At 41.3% G+C, this 19,576-nt stretch overlaps 1 protein-coding gene across 4 annotated transcripts; it reads right to left on the bottom strand.

Moving 5' to 3' along the window:
* Positions 1–718: 718 nt before the first annotated feature.
* On the bottom strand, positions 719–19,311 carry Rab3 (RAS oncogene family member Rab3). 4 transcript variants are annotated; one of them, XM_076324060.1, is made up of 4 exons: positions 19,130–19,311; positions 7,994–8,221; positions 6,858–7,148; positions 719–4,612 (listed from the first exon to the last, which is right to left on the bottom strand). In XM_076324060.1, the coding sequence occupies exons 2-4, from the start codon at positions 8,219–8,221 to the stop codon at positions 4,457–4,459; spliced, it is 675 nt and encodes a 224-aa protein (XP_076180175.1). In that variant the 5' UTR covers positions 19,130–19,311; the 3' UTR covers positions 719–4,456. The 4 variants fall into 4 exon arrangements, with proteins under 4 accessions (XP_076180175.1, XP_076180173.1, XP_076180176.1 ...); XM_076324058.1 differs by lacking the exon at positions 19,130–19,311 and adding an exon at positions 11,618–12,001; XM_076324061.1 differs by lacking the exon at positions 19,130–19,311 and adding an exon at positions 11,449–11,550.
* Positions 19,312–19,576: the final 265 nt, after the last annotated feature.

Raw genomic sequence — 19,576 nt, 5'->3', positions numbered from 1 at the left:
ACATATATTGACATTTTATTAATTAGTTGGGCATTACCGTTGTTGGAAAACGACGAATGCAGTGTCGTGGGTACCAACTTTTCCTTTCCAACACTTTGAAAATACAATCTGCTAAAATTGAAAAATATAATAATTACAACGTTGTGCAAAATTGAAACCCAGTCGATGTTGAAAGTACAAGTAAGCAACCACAGTATGGTCGAATTAATTGCGCAAAAGTTACAGTAGAAATAATTATAAATTTGTTACGAATAATTAAAGCAATTCGAAAAGATCGCAAAGTGTGTAACGGTGTTGACAGTGCTCCGTTGAAAGAAAATATTTGAAATCCGAACCAAGTCTTTTAATTTCTCTGTCCTATTTTTTCCAAGGTTCGCTTAATGAACATTTATCAACACGATGAATTTGAAACGTTCTCCGGTCAATGAAATGTTCGAAAGCGGAACAGGAACAATTGAATTTCAGCTTCTCCCAACGAATGTCGCCAATTGAAGATTGTTTCGAAAATGGGGTATCGAAGCACGCGAATCTCAATGCAAAATGGTTGACTTGTTCCACTTACTGGAATTTCACTTTTCTCGGCATCGATTGACCAGCAACATTCTAGTTATTGTCACGCGAGCATTGCAGCTAGAAAACAATTGAATTCGATTAGAATTAAAGTTGTAGAGAGCACACTCGAAGGTATTGGATCAATTTTAAATAAAATTTAACAAACGATTTTTCAATTAACTTTTCAATAACTTCGTTACACTCCGGAATATTTTCCAGAGTCGAGCGCTTCTCTCGTACAATACATACGTACATATCCATTTTATTAAACTCTTTCGCTTCATTTTCCCGCTTAATATTATCGCAAAAGTTTCGCAATTGTTTCTTCGTTAAATATATTCGGTACATTTCCCGAATAATTTTTCCATCAAATTCGCTACCCGTACCTCTTCGCTTTATCGTTCGATTCTTTGCTGGAACAACAACGTTCCTTCTCGTTATTTTTCCAGCGAATTCGCTAATCGGATAAGCTCTTCGAGTAATTTTTTTCCTAAATTTCCCTACTGGAATATTCTTCGTTACTTTTCTCACTTATTTACGGTTGAAATTTGGCAAACGTAAGGAAAATATTCTCATTACCCTTTTCCATAATTTCCAAATTATTTACCGACTAAATTTCATACTAAAATTTTCCTAATCGCCGTGAGAAAATCCTCGAATTCAATGGAATTTACAAAACTCCCAACAGAAGTTTCCCTTCCTCCTCTCGTTGACGATCCAATCGCTACAAGAAAAGCAAAAGTCGCTCAATGAAGGAACAGACAACAATCGTCCACAATTTTCCCGAATTCTCTCCGATTCACGATCCATTAATGTTCAACGTCCACGCCGACGTACTTCAGCCGTCGCAACAATTCTATTAACATCGTTTCAGGTGCCCGAGCTTCCGAGGATCGGAATTAATGTTGTGCATCGGGTCGACGTCGTCGAGATTTCGAGTTCGAGCGAGAGCGGATCCCGAAAAATAAAATAAAACTCGTCACCGAACGAAAGCTTCTTCAGGTTCGTCGAGGCCGATAAAAACAATGAACACCCCCCTCCGAGTGGGGTGGTTTCCCTTTTTTTTTTTTTTACGATCGTAGCGTCTTCGACTCACGACGTAAACTCGCGAACAAGAACAATTACTTCACGGATAATTTGTAACGAACGCGAACGAAGCTTTTACAAAGTTTGAGATAATTCGTTTTTTCCTTTCGTGGCGGTTGAGTACTTGTTGACTCGAAGCTTCGTCGACGATAGTTGCATTTATGAAAGTTTTTACTCGTAAGAAAAGTCAATGTTTGTTGAACGTTTGTTGAAATTTTTAGCAGTTTGTACAGCCCGCTTGAAATCGCTTGTTCCTGTCGCTGACCGCTGACAGAGTTCCTAAAAAGTTCTGGAACTATTTCAGCGGACTGTTTCAAAATACCTGAAATGGATCTTTCTTGTCCCCGGAGTCTTAATCGGATTTTAACGATCGGGTGAAAATGAACAATAAGAGTCAAATAAAAACGTCTCCAACCTATACGAAGTTTCATTAAATACAACACAGATGTATATATATATATTTTTCTTTCTTTGTTACCAGAGCTGCAATTTAACGCACAACATTTATTTGTCACATGAATTGCACGCTTGAACCGGTCCACGGCCTCGCTGATACCTCGTCCACGCTTGACAAAATGGCCGCGGTCGGCCAACTCGTTCGAGTTTCGTTCGACTCAACGTGAAACCGAATTCGCGTTTCGTTCAATAATTTCCGTTACACGATTTGTGTTCGACAATCTGAATACGTCGCGCAATTTGTGTACGATAATTTAAACGTGTGTACGCAATTTGTGTTCAACGATTTGAATATATTACAATTTTTCAAGCGTGTACGCGGCCCAATTCCTCGAAGGTATTCATCATCGATTCTCATCTCCGTGGACCGTCGAATATTCTCCGCTACGAATCGAGGTGCGCTTGAGATCGTCAACGACAATCGTTATCGAGGCGGCTGTGTTCTTTTGAGACCGATTGCAGTGATAAGAGATCCTGACGACGAACCAACTGATTCAGAAAAAGACGAAGGGGGGAAAACGAACGTTGAGAAACGGTGCTGCCATCGGCCATTTGTTCTGTGGAATTATTTCGAAAGAACACAGCCGTTTGTTTAAACAATCCATCAGGAACATCGTTGCTGCCCGTTTGGTCCTTTCGCCACTGGAAAAGAATCTTTTTTTTTAGGAAAACTCGCTATCAATTTTCTTTTCGTTCGATACGGTAACGAATAAATCCATCGCTCGTCGATCAGCTAAGTAGCTGTTAAATGTTAAGTAACAATACGCGCTCTTCTCACGTACCGCTTGTAGAAAAGTCGTTTCCCTCGATTGATTATCTTCTTTTCGTTATTGTCCCACTGTTTTTGGGTTTGTTAAGAAATTGAACGAAATCTTTCGAGAAATTCATAATAGTGGCGAAAGGCAAAATTCGGCGCCGTAGCAAGAACGCATTCCCCCTCTCCGAATCGGAAGAATGGCGCGAAATTTAAATTCTCTACCGGGACTCCTGTCTGTCGCGAAGACTGAGACACACGTTTTTCAATTTTCCTTGCCACGACGTCGTTCGGTACTCATCGCGAGACTATTTCTCTTCGAGCCTTCGTCGATTTCTCCTCTTTTTTTTTTGTTCCTCGAATTTCTCCATCGAACACGAACAAAAGAACGACGTCTGCTCGCAATCGGTCTCGGATCAGCTCGGTGGCACCTTTGCGTAATCAGGCTACAACCGTCATACATATTTATACATGTATACAGGGTGAGTGACCCAACTTTAACCATTCTGATTGTTCTCGCCGTAGGTGGATCGACTCTCGAGTCCATTTACTTGGACAAATTGGTACAGAGAAGTATACAAGCTGATCGTGGTACACATTTTTCGTATTCCTTGGAAGCTTAGCGGAGACGTGAAACAACTTTCAGCTTGTCCAAAGAAAGATCGTTTAGAACTTGACAGTTTGCCATCATCGCGCGGCTAAATACATTACATCGAACGATCACGTTGCCCAAGTATACCAGTTGACAACAGAACAAATTATCCGCAACTGACAGGTATTCGCGGAAAGCTTTTAAATAGAAAACAACTCGTAAGTGAACAATTCGAACGGATAGAATATTATATCGGCTACAAAGAGGACGTTTCTCTCTAATGCTGACAATACATCGAGTACACCAAGCTCTTCTGCTATCGAGTCGTATCCACCGAAGTATTAAAACTGTACAGCGCCCCGACTACTGAACAGCAGTTGTTTCGAACATCGTTATAGAATTCAAATTTTCCCCAACATTTCGACGCGGTGATTTAACACATCGCGGTTCCCGAAAAGGTCGAAACAAAATTATCCACAAACGTCTGTTTGTTTTTAGCGTATCGTACTCCATCGTTTTCCAACACAGATCGTAACTCATCGATTCTTCGACTCCACTGGACCGTGTGATCGGAACACCGAAAAATCTCGTATCGCTTCGTTAAAGGCGAGAACAATTAGCCTGATCGAATTTCACGGTTCACCCTATGTATATATACGTATTTATGTGCACATATATAAATATATCGATAGAGAAAGGAGGAAAGAAAAAGAGCGGAACGAAGAACGGTCGGAAACAAGGTTAAAGGAACGACGAACAGGGTGAACTAGAGCCAGCTTTATCACTCGACCTTTTCTCCTTCTGTCTTTCCCTCTCCCTCCCTCTCTCTTTCCCACGCACGCAGGTACACACGAGCGTACACATACATATGCATACGCGCACACACACGCCCAGGTAAACACGCGTTCAGGCACACATGTACAGGCATACACGCGTTTCTCTTCTAATATTTCTCCTTCGGTGTCCTTCTTCTTCCTTTTCCCTCTTGTATAGCGTTTAGGTGGTCTTTCACGTTCTTAGCAATTACAGTTGACGTTCGCTGGATTGGTCGACTGATCGTTGAGTTGTTGACCCTTCGACAGGCCCACGCCACTAGCGATCAGGGTTGGATCGTTGTCCAAGGATTCGCTCATCTTGTCGCATATGATGTCTACCAGGTGCTCGAACACCGCCTGCGAGGACAGAGGAAGCACGTCGAGTTACTGACGAGTCACTCTCGCTCCGACTTTTCGAAGATCTAAATGCTCAGGAGTGTAGCATTTCTCTAACTTGGGCACTGCCTTTTCAAGCTTGGATTACACAATGTCTACCAGAACCTAGAACACCGTCTACGAGGACAAAGCACGTTGAGTTTCTCACGAATCTCCTTTGCTCCCATTCTACGAAGAAATCTAAATACTGAGAAGCACAGCATTTGCCTAATAACTTGGACACTGCCTTTTCAAGCTTGGACTACACGATCACGTTCACGTTGAATGATGATTCTATCCAAGAAACCACTTTTTAAACATCTGGCTCCGAATGAGTGACATCAACGAGTTCTCCGTAGAGTGAATGAAGCAAAGTCGCAAGAATGAAGCAAAGGAGAGACAAGAAAGGAAGAAATTGGAGCGTTTCTTGGATCTGAACCAAAAGAAGCTGAGTCCGCTTGGATGCTTCAAAGAGAGGGCTCGCTGATCCAGCTGAAACCTAATTTGCACACCCGTAGAAACCGGTGTAACGAAAGTTGTCAAATTTCATGGCATTACACCGAGACCTTAGAATATTTTCCACTGAAAAAAAACGACCGACTGAATCCACAGTCTCAAGGTAGACGCCACTGACTGCAAGCAGAAAAATCGATCGAGTGAACGTTGATGTGTCAATGCCAATAGGTTCGACACGTTGTGCAAGAATGATTAATGGGCGCAGATGAGCAGTAATCGAGGACGCCTGAACGAAGGTAATTGTATACAGTACACACACCTTGCAGATGGGAATAAACGTTGAAACGTGACACGATAACCTTTCCGTCATCGTCCACTAATGATGATAACACGCGATTGCTGCACTGCGAGGGTAATAGGTTCGGTAAACAATCGAAGAAATTGGCTGTAAGCGTGAAAAGAAAGTGGAATAATTTATAGAAAATGTGACGATAATTACTATATAAAAGTTATCGAAATCCCCTTGATAATTTGATAAATAACTGAAAATACCCAGACGAAAATGTCCCATACGTGAAAACATCCAGACGGGGAAAATTTTAACTCGAATACTTTTCGATATTGAAATGTTCGATTTATTTCACGCTACGTATTCGCTAAACGATGTTTAAGCGATCGAAACGTAGAGTAGTCTAAAGAGGTTAGGTTCAAGTTACAAGGTGAGATTTTCAAACCCAATCAATTTTAACCTCGGCAGCAGTTTTCTTTTAATTGGAACGCGGAAAGCATACAGCATTTATTATGATGCTTCTCGAAGACTTTATTCGTGCTTGTTACTGCTTTTTAAGGTTATGTCTTGCACTGAAAAAAGTTTAAACAAGTACCGCAGTTAAATTAATTTAAGGGCCGGGAATTGATTTTGTACACTTAACGAATATAGATTTCATATTTACCTTAAAACATTATTGCTTTATTAAATTCAAATTGGACATTGGTCTTTCTTGGAAGGATTGTCTCTACGGTTAAAATTGAACTTTGAATTTACCTTTAAGTTTCTTTATATTAAAACTTGCTAATAAACTCATTTGAATATTGATTGGATTAACATTTACATTTGGATTTATCCTACCGTAAACATTCTCTTTTATTCAAATGGTGCTTCTCATAAGAAGAATATTCTTTTAATTTGAAACTATATTTAACTTATTATTAAGTTCAAATTGATCTAGGTTACGTATATCCCCAACGTATCGTAACACGAATGTGTTCTAAATTTAAAATTAGACATTGAATCCAGCTTTACATTGCTCTGTTTAAAAATGTACTTTCGCGTTTGGTCGGGCATTGATTACCTCTTCGATTAAACCCAAGTCTTGGATTTTTACCTTGCCATTAGCATTTTCTAGGATTTAAATTATACTTGGTGAGCCACAATAGGTACGTGCTCTTGTACTGTACATAAATATTGAATTTACTTTCATGTTTAACCTTCTCTTGATTTTAAACCGATCTGAAGTTAGATCCCGGTTAACAAGATTCTTGGTACACTGTAACAAGACTGTTCTCCAAGCTGAAATTGAACCTTAATTCTTCCATCTCCTGTATTAAAACTTACTCTTAAATACAAGCTAAACATGGATGACTTCGTGGATGAAAGTTAGTTACGAAATGGCTATGAACAATTTCTTGGATAGAAATCTTCGGATACATTTGACACAGCCTAACGGATACTCTCAGATTCGTCTAAATAAAAATCGTATCTCGGATTTACCTTAATGTTATAGTTCTCTTTGGCAGATGTCTCGAAGAACTGCACACCCAATTGGTCCGCCAATTGCTTGCCTCTCTCGGTACTGATCACCCTTTCGTCCTCCATGTCGCACTTGTTGCCAACCAAGATTAGTTGGGCGCTATCGGTCGAGTAATTCTTGATCTGCATGATCCAATCTTGGACCGAATTGAACGACTCCTCGTTTGTGATGTCGTACATTAAAATGAAACCCATGGCGCCTCTGTAGTAGGCCGTCGTTATCGTTCTGTATCTTTCTTGACCCGCCGTGTCCTGAAATGATTACCATAAAACGTTAGACCGTTCTATCCCGTTTTCGAAACGCGTAACGCGAACGGGGGAAATAAATTACTCGGGATCCGGTCGAGAATCAATCGCGAAACGAAACGTACGTTTCGAAACATTGCTCGTGGAAACGCGTGCGGCGGACGAAGAAAAATAACCGGGTGACGTAAATAAGCAATGTGCACGTGCGATGATAACGTGCAGCTATAGATTTTCCTATACGTCTACTTTCGGACAATAAATACAGCCACGTCTGGATAAACTTGCCGGAATAATCACGGAGACGGAACAAACGTACGAGCTTTCGAACTGTACTTAGTTTTGTGCTTTTTACCAGAGGTTCTTCACCTCTTTTATCCCGTGAATTACTTCAAGAGCCTGATGGGACTCACAGACCATACAGTACACAGACATACAGAGTGTTCCGTTCGAAACGGGCCACATAAATGTTTGCCTTGGTAATTCGACCGTCTTCGAACGTGTTTTCTTTTAATGTTATTTTTCGCCGGGCCGTGGTTTCTTTAAGTGCAATTGCACATTTCTTTTCTCAAGCGTTGCTCACAACGTGAGTATTCAGTCATTGCGATGACACTGTTCTAAAATGACCTAGAAATTTCGAATTTTCAGATCAGAGACCACTACAATAAGCAAATGTTCGTAATTATTTCGCCCTACGTAGCAACGAAAGTACTCCGGTGTTCCTATTTACATGTTCAACTCGTGTGTGGCTTCGTAAATGCGGAAAAAATTCGATTCACTGTGAGACAACTGTTCTGTATAAAAATTAACTAAGATCATCAGTGTCGCGAAGAACAGAAGGTAGGTATACTGACCCAGATCTGTAGCTTCACCCTTTTGTCGTGTCTGAAGACCGTTTTCACCTTAAAGTCGATCCCCACGGTCGATACAAAGGCCGAGCTAAAGGAATCGTCCGCGTAACGGAAGAGGAAGGACGTTTTACCGACAGATGAGTTGCCGATAATCAGCAACTTGAACATGTAGTCGAAGTTTTGGTCCGCCGCCTCTTTCTTTGGATCCCCGCCAGCTCTGGAGCCCGCCATCTACAAAGAAATGCACGATTGAAATGGTGTAAAAGAGGACGAACAATTATTTCGGACAAATAAAAATAAAATGATGGTCGACCCTCGCAGCTAAATTACGTTTACGTTTCCATGCTACGCTCCGGGTCCTTGATAGAAAGAATTATCGTTACGTAACCTTGAAAATATTTAATTAGAATTTTTGGAAAATCATCGACTAAAGATATCAGAGATTCTTGCCGATTTTCTAATGGTACATCATTTTGTGAATTCGATTTGAAAGGTAACTTTTATTGGCCAGAATTTGTACTTTAGTAATTGCACCGAGTTATTATTAATATTTATCATTTGCTATACTCAACCGTCTGTGAACGAAGAATTTAATTTCACGAGTTTGGAAACTCTTTATTTCCCTAGAAAAATGACGTCTCGTTCCGGCTTGGTCGACGAACTCTCTCCATCGATGAGGCTCTTAAACTCGTGTTCGATATTCGGAATATTCGTTATCGATTTTCATCGTCGGGCAAATAATTGTTCAACTTTTTCTACCGAGAAACTCCTTTCAAATTTAATAAAGTATTCCAAGTAAATCCAATTACACGAACTCTATGAGAACCCCCAAGACATCTGCGTGTGACCCAATATTTTATCGCAAATACGAAGATACTCGGATTGTTCAACCACAAAGACGTTTTCGAGAGAAAGTCGAGGCTCGAGTCGAGTGAACTACTTTTGCTACGCATTGCCTCTTCGAGTTGCCGAGTTTGTGTCGAGCTTTTTAAACGACACTTCATCTTTTCACCCCTGAAAAGAGGGGTGGTCAACGACGCGAAAAAATGTGCCACTCTAATCGCAGAGTCTCAGAAGCGGAAATCTAATCGTTCAGGTCGTTTCCTTCTACTTTTTCGAGTAAACTTTCAAAACAATTACTTCCAGTGTAATAAATCGTCTCGTCTGTAAGGTACAGAGCAACAACGGTGAAAGATAATTTTGTTACGTTTGCAGCTTGTTTTCACTTGGAAACTGGATTCGTACGAAAAGATAACATCAACGATGTCTCGTTGTTTGTTATGTAAAAACGTAACGATGCTTTCGACTTCGAACGAAACGAATTAAAACTTCCTCCTTCGAAGTTAAAAGATTGTTGTAACGCTTGCGTTAGTAATAAAAACGATTTCAACGTCGTGAGCGTTTGCGAGCACTCTATCGACACACTGTGTGCACGAAACTCTTATAGCCATCGTACTTAATAAATGTGACAGTAGGCTTTCCGTACAAGGCGTGCGTTGAACGTTCGAATCTTGTTAGCATCGAAAAGATTAAAGATGTCGAAGTTTCATTTTTATAAATTACTTTTCACAATTTCTTCAAAATTGTCTACAATCGTTAATTAATCGATCGCAATTAATGTCTCGTCTTACAGTTGCGAATCAACGTCACTTTTAGACATTAAATTAATTATCCTCGATCTTTCACAATTATCCAATTGCTCGATCGCAGAGTCTGAACTCTAATTTTCTATCTTCGATTTCTTTCCTCGTCAGTTTTTTTTTTTTTATCTTCCACGAGATTACTCTTAATAATCCCCTATCTTCCAACACTCTCCAGCAATTATTATCATTTAAGACATCAATCTCGATCAAGCGTACAATTCTCAATCTTTTATAGTTCACCAATTCCTCGGCCACAAACTCTGTCCTTGCAATCTTTCTTCTCGTGAATTTCTTGTCATCTAAAAAATTACTATTAATAATTTTCTCATAACTCATAACGAATCAAATTCTCATAACCCCAAATTCTGTATTCCCTGACTTCCTATTATCCGTTCCATCTCCTCGTCAATTTCTTATTCCCGGAAGATTATTTACTATTAATAATTTCTCAACAGTCTCCGTCACTTTCTCGCTTCTAGCTATTTAATGCATTATCCCCGACCGATTATTGTACCTCTAATTTTTAATACTTTCTCAATCTCTCGAGCAGAGTCAACCGCAACATCCATCTTCTTGTATTTCCTACCTTCCTACCTCTGTACGATTACTATATAAAGTGTTTCAGAAACAGGTGTTTATACTTCAAGAGGTGAATCTACACACGTAAGTAAAATGTACAAATATGTGTTCCGTGTACCTTGGTTTTCGAGTTATGGATGATCAAAGAAAATGTTCAAAGTATTCGCCTCGTGTCTCAACACGTGCTAGTGCACCTTTAGAATTGAGTTCTGCGCTCTTTCGAAAATACCAGGTGCTCCATGAATAGTTTCAAATCCATTTTGTATCCTTTCACACGGATCGTGTGTAACTGGAAGCCGGAGAGACGATTCTTGAATTAAGAGAACCCTGGTGCAATGTTACAGAGGAATGTGGGTAGCGAGAAGCAATTTTTCTCAGTTGCAAGCCTTTGTATACCGACCGAAACATTTGACCCAATAGGAGTCTCAATTTCTTGCAGAGGTAAGCTTTTCAGTTCCTCGCGGTACATTGTTGGCCTCCGTTAAATGCACAATAAACTTTACATTTGAACATTTTCTTCGATCGTCCATAACTCGAAAATTAAAATGCACAGGACACACAGTGACTCCAAAAAGTATGCGCATACTGTATTTTAAGGAAATTTTTCTTATCTGTAAGTTTGTGCGCATGTAGATCATAATAGTGCATATACAGAGAAAACAAATCTCGAAAGTCTTCAATGTTCTTTTTATTTCTTTAACGCATGAGCGCTAACTTCGTGATCTGCGAGATAGAAGAAAAATTTTCTTATAAAAAATGTTCAATTTTTAGAAAAAGAATTGTATCGAAACGACAAAAAAAACGTTGAATTTTCCGGTCTTAATTTCATCCTTCCGAAAACATTCTTCGACGACAACAAAAATCGTGTCATATGTGGCCCGGTATGCTTTATACGCACACAAACTTTCAGTAAAATCAGACTTGTAGGTTAGGTCTGGGTTAGGTCTGGGTCAGATGAATCTCCTCGTAACACTGTACAGATACTTGTTTGATCCATCATAACTTCGCACGACATTTTTCACTCGTGCGGACAGTTCCATCCCCTGAAGTGTAAACACGTGTTTCTCGAACACCTTGTATAATTTCTCAATCACGACTGTCTACAAACTCTGTCCAACTTCGTACCTCCAATCTCCTTCCCCTCGACACTTTTCTATTCTCCATAAGACCACACTTATGTCCAGCAGGTCTCTAGTCCTTTCTAGAATCTACTCTCCCTATCTTACTTCCAAGCACCTTGTCAACCTTCCCTCGTCACCTTCCTTTATCTCACTTCCAGCCACTTGTCAACCTGACAGCCTCGAAACCTGCGCGAAGCGTGCACGTACCTCGATCGATCAACACTATTCGCGATCAAGTGAAACAACTACGACTAGGAGCGTAGAAACAGAACACGTGTCGTTACCGGAAGTTTGTCCCGCGAAGTGATCTCAACGAGGGACATCATTCGCGCCATCCTGGTTCTCAATTCCAATACGGAATCCTTCACCGGTGGCCTGCTCGTGGTCGCCTGTTGGCTTTTCGTCTCGTTCTTCGCCATTTCGTGGAAACTCGTTTATTTTCGCGAATGAAATAAATAAATAAAATAAATGAATAAATAAAACCAACGAGCTACGCGTTACCAGGTGTGAATTTTCTCGAGCCAACGTGGTAGCATTCGAAGACCACTTGCGACTAATATATATGTATCGAGTTACGTCGCGTTCAACAACAGTGTTCGTTGATCTTGACACCGTGTACACGTTCGCGGTTTCTTTCGTTCCTGTTGCCACTCTGTCATTCCTTTCCACCTTTAGACGATATCGCGGTTTCTTGGTCCGCGTGTACACGCCCACGCAGTACTGGATGAAGAACGGTTACCACCGAGGGCCGTCGTATTTCTTACGAAGTTTCTAACTTTTCTTTCTTTTCTTTTTTTTTTTCTTTCAGACAGGGACTTGAAAAAATTGTCAAACAACGATCACCGGACATTTTAATCCCTCTATCGAGTTACGAACAAAAATTTTCGTCTTTGATCCTCTTACGTTCGTCGTGCCTCGATGTTTAATACAATCGCAACAAAGAGCTCGAAAGCTCGGACTGGGAGAACGTGATTCCATTCTCCAACGTAGTTACGATTACGATGTTCGAGCACCGTAGATGCCCAATAGGATCAATAATCCTGTAATTGGGACTATTAACGTGAACGATCTAAAATCCTATTCTTCTACTTACTTTTTCACGAACTATCGCACACGTTTACCGGTAATCGTATTTCTTCGAATTTCCATCGCCGCGGAAATATTTCAAAAGCGTACGAAAGAAAATGACAAAAGGGAACGTCACCGAACGATAAGTGAAGAATCAAAATTCGTCGTTCAAGTATCGAACGAATCTTCGTTCGTTAAAATATCTTCAATGTAAAATAAATCATGGTCCACAATCGAGACACCGTTAAACACTGCACTCGGAATTCCATAGAACAATTTATAGTCAATTCAATCGTCTTACTGGAATATATATTAATGTTCATAGATTTTATAGATTTCAAAATTGATTCTTTCCTCGCCTTACTTTTAGATTCAGTATTAAACGACTGTCTACGATCGGTCGAATATTTCTTAATAGAATATCAATATTAATTAATTTTGTAGGTTCTTAAATTCTCTCGCTCCCCTCGTTTTTATTATTTTTAGAAATAGCGAATCGTATTTATTTTTAAAAATAATGTCACGCGATCGCCTCCTACGACGATTCCGTACGATTTTACTGAGTTTTCATTCGACAAAGGGTTCAACTCGTAAATGAATAAACGAATAGAAATGGAAATAAAAAATAGTCCGGATAGTTTTATCGTAGATTTCGTTCATCTCTTCAGACTCTAGATGTCAGCTGCACGGACATAAACGCTTTTACGTCCCTCTTCGTGAACACCCATTCTCGTTTCATCCCCCCTCCGTTCTCTTTCGGTTTTAACGACATTGGAAATGAAATACATTCGTCCATGCCCGCAGAACTTCCGTCGTATCGGTCGTTGTTAATCGTTCTTTGTTTCCTAGGCGATACCAAAGACCGGCTGTTCCGTATTTGTGTCCGTGACTTTTTCCGGACTCCAGGTGCGGCTATAGATATCGTAGACCCAGGTGACAAAAAGAGGAACGTGTAACAAACTCGCATAGAGAGGAAAAAATTCGAACCTCGAGGGAGGACACCACCGTGACGAGAATGGAACTTTTTTCTTTTTTTTTTTTTTTTTCTTAAATTTTAAAGCGAGTAGATCGTTACGTCGAAAGGATATTTCTTCAATGATTGTTTTTTCTTCAAACTTCGACTATTTCTACAGATATTGAAATTTTCTTTTAGAAAAACTTTTAGAAAAAGATTACATTTTTCATTCGGTAAGTACTTGGAAAAAAATTCGGAAAATTTACTCATTTTTTCGCGTCTCAGTGACGTGTCCCCCATTGATAGTTACAACAGCGATTACAAACGAATTCGAGATTAGAAGGTGTATCCGGTAACCGAACCGATAGTTTGTAATCGCAACTACCCTAACACGGATAATTGACACTTGCAGTTGCCACAGCAACAGATAATTACAGGTTTCAATTGCATCCGATCGAGACAATTGAAATTCGTAATTGCAGCTTAATCGGCTAATTGAAACTCGCAGTTGCGAGCGGAACGGTTGTTTAAAAGTTGGAGATGCAATAGGATCCGTAGAAGTTCTAACAGCTGCTATGTATTTACGGGAATTGAAAATTGTAACTGAAACCGAGTCAGGTAATTGCGTATTACGTCTACGGTGGATCGAGCACCGTGAGCGTAATCGCAAGCTGGAATTAAAATTAATGAAGAAAAATAAAAAAACAAAAGAATAAGATTTCAAACGGAGAATTACGAATGGAATTAATTTGGAATTATAAAGGAGAGTTACATTTTAAGGTACAGTATGGCGGTACAATTACGTTAAACAATTGTAAATTAAAAGAGTCGAAAATCTCCAAAAGCGATGGAAAAGTTATAAATTGCGAATAAAGCGATCGAAAACAGCAAGTAAAATTTTCTAACGAGAAAGTAAATCGATACTTCAACGAGCTGTATCATCTAAGTAAAATTGTACTGCAGAATTGAATGATGAAACTAGAAATTACTGTTGCAACTCTAATAAGCACTCGAAAGCTGCGATTGCATTTTTGCTCGTTTTCGTTAGAGATCTGCAATTTATGCAACGATGTGACAGACTTGAAAGATTCTGATTGCAAGTAAACTAAAAATTGAAAATTTCAATGCAGGTACCCGGAAGATGCAACGGTAATTTTATTAACGAATACAAAGGTGAAACTGAATAATTACATACCGCAATTATACTTACGAGTTAAATATGTACACTTGTATCGAGGAGTCGATAGCCAAATGTATTTCAATTAAAGAGTTTGAAGTTGCGACTGTAACTGCATCACAGAATTGAAAATTCCATTAACGGTTGCATTAAAATCGAAACTTGAATCCAGTGTCCTGGACACGTAGAATTCGAAAATGCAATTTTCTCAAACTTTATCCCAAACTCAATCAACAGAGAATAACCAATATCATTATCGTCTCCGAACGAATCAATTTTCGATCTAAAATTATTTTCATCCAATATTTGCAAAAGTTTTTTCATCTGAATTATAAATAGACGAAGAAATCACCTCGAAGTTTGAAATTGTAACTGTAATGGCATTACAGAATCAAAATTTCCAGCAGCAGTTGCACCACAGAGAATCGAAGCACGAGTCTGATAAAATATAAAGTTCCAAAATGCAACTTTCTCGAACTTTATCCCAAACTCGTTCACTAGAGACTAACCAATACTATTATCGTTCCTAAACGAATCGATCTTCGATTTAAAATTATTTTCGTCGAATTCTTGGGAAAGTTTTCATAAATTATAAATTACAAATAGATGGACGAAGAGATCACGAGATGCACGACGACGGTTCACTATCGTTGAGTTTGCAATATTTACAGAAGCGTGTCAGGAAGTATAATGGGAAACAATTCCTTGAGTAGTTACACCTGAAAATAAATTCCAGGAGAGAAGACTATAAATAAAGGACGTTGAGGTACAGACACTGCGAACTTTTTAGACCGAGTGGGAGGTTCTTATCGATTTCATGCTCGAGTCGCGACGGCAGAGTTCCCTCAGATTTTCAAGTTTTACCATTTCTGGCTCACTGATTTCCAGCCAACGCTGGACGAATTTTATCTCGAACGAGCGAAATTCCTTCGTAAAAGTTACGTGTTCGTAAATAAAGAAATTCATTTTTCGTTCCATGTAACATTTGTCCGTTAACGACGCGACAATTTTTACACGAAAGGTTTATTCATCGACGACGAAGGGACTCTTGTTTTCATTCGTATCAGAGTACGCGCGAATAAAATTTTATTCTTATTTTGTTAGAATATACTAGCGAACACGTAAACGATAACGCTATCTGTTACGTGGACGTGTTCGACATGCACAAGGCGTACGTGTCGCGCGCGCGCGCGCGTGTGTGTGTGTGTGTGTGTATGCACTGTGTAACGTATCGTGTATCCACACGATTCTTGTCCGATGCGCGTCATTATGTGTGCAATGGTACTTTTGTAATTTATGTAAATTATTTTGCGAATCGTGCGTGGCATACTAAGTAGTTTGCGATACGAAAAGCAGAAGAATAACAGATTTCGGACACTTTGTTAAACACTAAATTACTAATAAATTTTTCATTACTCTGAAAATTGTTCTCCGTATATTCCTGGTATACTGTTTACAATTGTGCAATCGCAATAATGAATATACATCGAACGTTTCTTTGAAGCTGGATTTACTCCAATTATTTCTACGGAAAAATTTTCTTCAAATCCAATGGTATATTTTCAAAAGACGTGTTACGACTTTCTCTATTTTATACGCACGATCAATTTCATAAGTTTCTCCTTTTTCTCGATCATCGATTTCCCTAAAACAATCAATTTCCTCAAATCGATCAAAATTTGGAGCAAAAATGTTCACGTGTACGTTTCTCAAACCGTGTCTAAATATTCGCGAGAAATTTCTTCGAGAGATTGATTTCGAACGCGTTCACTTAAAAAATTTCTCGATATTTCGCGATGAGAAACAACGATTGGAAAACAATAAGTACCAGGTTGTTCGATAAGTTTCGTCGTTCAATGTAACTTGAACGGTACAGTCCTAAGTTGCTCGATAAGTTTTATCGAACGACGAAACTTATCGAACAATCTATTACACGTACAAGTAATAAAGTGCACGTAGAAGGGAGCGAACTTGGTTGAAAGATCTTTGTCACGATGTGCAACGAGCGACATCAAGGCCGCGAGAGACGAGACAAGTCCATTTCACGCGATTCGAAAACCGTGGGCTGGTCGACTCCCGAATAATAATGACAAAATTAAAAATATTTCATCGAATATCTATACGCTCTAAAAAAGTCGCGTTTCGTTTTCCAAAACGGAGAATATACAATTTAATCGAACATTTACACGCTCTAAAGAAATCGTGTTTCGTTTTTGCCAAAAAAAAAAGGAAAAAAAAACAAAACGACTTTCCGAAGAACCCAATAATTTCAAATAGCGGAAGTTCGACAACCTGTCGCCGTTACCAAAAATCCGTGGACAGGTCCCACGGGGAATATGTGTCAGCCACCTACGCACTCCATGCGCCCGAGCCGAAGAAAGTGGGACAAGGTTCGCGATAATCATATCGCCGTCCATATGTTAACGTCGACGTGCAGCCAGCGCTGCATACAATTGCATCCTTAGCATCGCCGCGGGAAATTTTCATCCGTACGATTCAACGACGCCACGGGTATCGAAACAACGAAAAGAATCTTATTCGTGCGCGAGGGATCTTCAGAAACGAAGACGAATGCGTTGAAAGACTGACCCAATTCGTCGAATGCACGTGGAACATTGGAAAAGGGGAGGCTGGGAGGGCGATGGTGGTTCGCATCGGTCGCATTATCGAAATTAAACGAGTTGGCAAGTATCTCTCCGTCGGTTAGAATTACTTCGATGGATGTCCAGTTGGTTAAACAGGGACTCCACTGCCCTGCGTCTCTCAGGGTATAGTCAAGAGACAGCTTCTTCGATATCTCTACCTTAAGTAGGTAAGAATTTTTCCAAGATTCACCGATGTGTGTTTCTTTTTTTTTTAGATGGAAATTTTTACAGTATTCTCCCGTGACCAACCGAAATGGGTTGGGTTTGGAGCGAACCCAAGGAAATGTTCCCAATTGGGAAAAATGAACGGGGCAGATTTCAGGGTGAAAAATCCACGAAAAGCAGCGTCGGGGGATCGTCGATGGAGAAAACGTGAAAAGGCACTCGAACGGAGTAGCATAATTCGCGAACGAGTGCAAGGACCGTAGAACAATGTTCTCCGAAAGGACTTCTTGTCTCGTTCCCTGTTATCGATACTCGGCATTGACTGGCTGCACGGGTCTTTGTCTGTCGGCTGAAGAACCAACCTCTCGATAAATCCGATTCCGCGAATCTCGAATGTTACACCGAAATGCGTCGAAACGGCGTCGTCGTCGTCGTCGAGGGAATTTCGTTCACGGCTCGGAACCATCGAGCCCGAAACTCTCGATCGAGAGAACATCGACGCGTCTCGAGAATACTGGAGCAATTAGGGATTCTAGACGTCGAGCCAGACCCGATCTAAATATAACGCAGACTGGTACGTGATCGTTGCTTCCAGACTTCCAGACTCCACGAACCCTGGTCTCCCGTCAACCCGTATCGACGTTCACGATAATTTTCCACCTGTCGCGAATCGCACGGAAACCTATTCGATTTTGAGCGTACGAAGCGAACGGGGTACACAGGTAGAAAATATCCGAGTAAAATGGCGGAAATATCATCGAGAAAACCGAAAGCTTGGCAGTGTCGTCGTTCGTGTCGCGTTCACGGGGGTAGCGGTTGCGACGGAAGCTAGTCGAGGAGATGGCCGGGTGAGACAGGTGGGGGTAGCAACAGAGCAAATATTTTTGGAAGATCGATTCCCAACCCCTGACCACCCACGCCGCTCGTTACATAGTTTCGATTTCAGTGGCCAAGCGGAACGAACGTAGGCGGAGGAAGATGGAGCCTCCGTGTACGTACGTCGTCACGCTCGAATCTGGATCCCGAAAACGCGTCTGTAATCGATATACGCGCCGGATTCCTCGATAACCGCGCTACGTCGATAAATTTCTCAGCCCGGGCCGACCACGGCCAGGAGGGACCCGACTCGAGTAGTCCATTTCCAGCGTAGTTTCATCGGTTCGATGATCATCGCCGTGAATCTTTCATCTTCGATTTCATCATTTACGCACCGATTCGATGAACGAGAACCAGCTCGTGACCCTCCGTCACGACGGATACAGGGAACAACGATCGAACCAAGAGTATCGCGGTGTATCTCGTTGGCAATGGTCGCCCTAGCTTCCTGGTAAACGAGATCCAATACCAAGACCAGACTCACGGACGAATCGAGGAATCCCCGTTTCGCTGATCGGATCCAGTGACGCTCATTTCGAAAGGATCGACTCGTCTCGGAGCGAAATCGCGGAGCAATCCGGGAGAGAATCCTCCACAACCGTGTCCTCGAACCGAGCAGGACCGATGACAATCAACGAAAAGAGGAATATACCTGTACGAGCGTCGCGGAACGCGGAAAGTGCGTGGGATAGTCGGCGGCCACGGTTCCCAGAGCGCGACGAAGAAAAAGCGAGGAAGAACCGCGAGAAAGAGGAAGACCGAGCGAAATCAATAAGCGGTCTATCGACGGAGCGACTAGTCCGAGAGAAATGTTCGGGCTCGAAATCGCGATGCCCGAGGCCCTGAAACCGCACGAACGACGAGCCCCCCTTGATTTCCTATCCGACCCGAGTCCGTCTACCGCTCGTACCTCCTGAAAAGGATGATCCTCTCACGGCTGATCGCTGAACGTCGATGCACCACCGCGCGCTGCACTCGGGGCCTTTGCACCAGCTCCCCTCGAGAATGAATCTACGGTGAAACGCGAGCCCAGAGGATCCGACACGACGTTACGCACGCAGCACGGGGGTTGTTTCCCGATGATTTTAAAGAGACTGAACTGGCCTCGGTAAAGCCTCGCGCCACTGTAGCCCGCTATAGCTAAAATATCGACCATTTCACGGACCCCCGCCCGTCCTCGGGCCAATCCCGAGGAAGGCCGCGCCTGCGCCGACAGCAACCCGGCTGACATCAATATACCGCCAGGAGGGACCCGTCTACACTGGAGGACACTTGTTGATCCGAGGTACACGCTCCACTACCCTTTCACTAGGCACGCTGTCTACTCGATGTTACGTCGTTCCCTGATTTAGCGAAC

The sequence above is a fragment of the Ptiloglossa arizonensis genome, chromosome 12 (assembly GCF_051014685.1).
Source record: "Ptiloglossa arizonensis isolate GNS036 chromosome 12, iyPtiAriz1_principal, whole genome shotgun sequence".
Taxonomy (NCBI): domain Eukaryota; kingdom Metazoa; phylum Arthropoda; class Insecta; order Hymenoptera; family Colletidae; genus Ptiloglossa; species Ptiloglossa arizonensis.
This window is presented reverse-complemented; position numbering and strand designations above follow the sequence as displayed.

What these genes read in the sequence shown, in the direction of transcription:
- Rab3 (XM_076324058.1), bottom strand. Translation starts at nt 11,752, where the DNA reads ATGGCGAAGAACGAGACGAAAAGCCAACAGGCGACCACGAGCAGGCCA. An exon ending in GGGTGAAGCTACAGATCTGG is followed by an intron (nt 7,149 to 7,993) that starts GTCAGTATACCT and finishes TAATCATTTCAG; the next exon opens with GACACGGCGGGTCAAGAAAG. An exon ending in AAGAGAACTATAACATTAAG is followed by an intron (nt 4,613 to 6,857) that starts GTAAATCCGAGA and finishes CTGTCCTCGCAG; the next exon opens with GCGGTGTTCGAGCACCTGGT.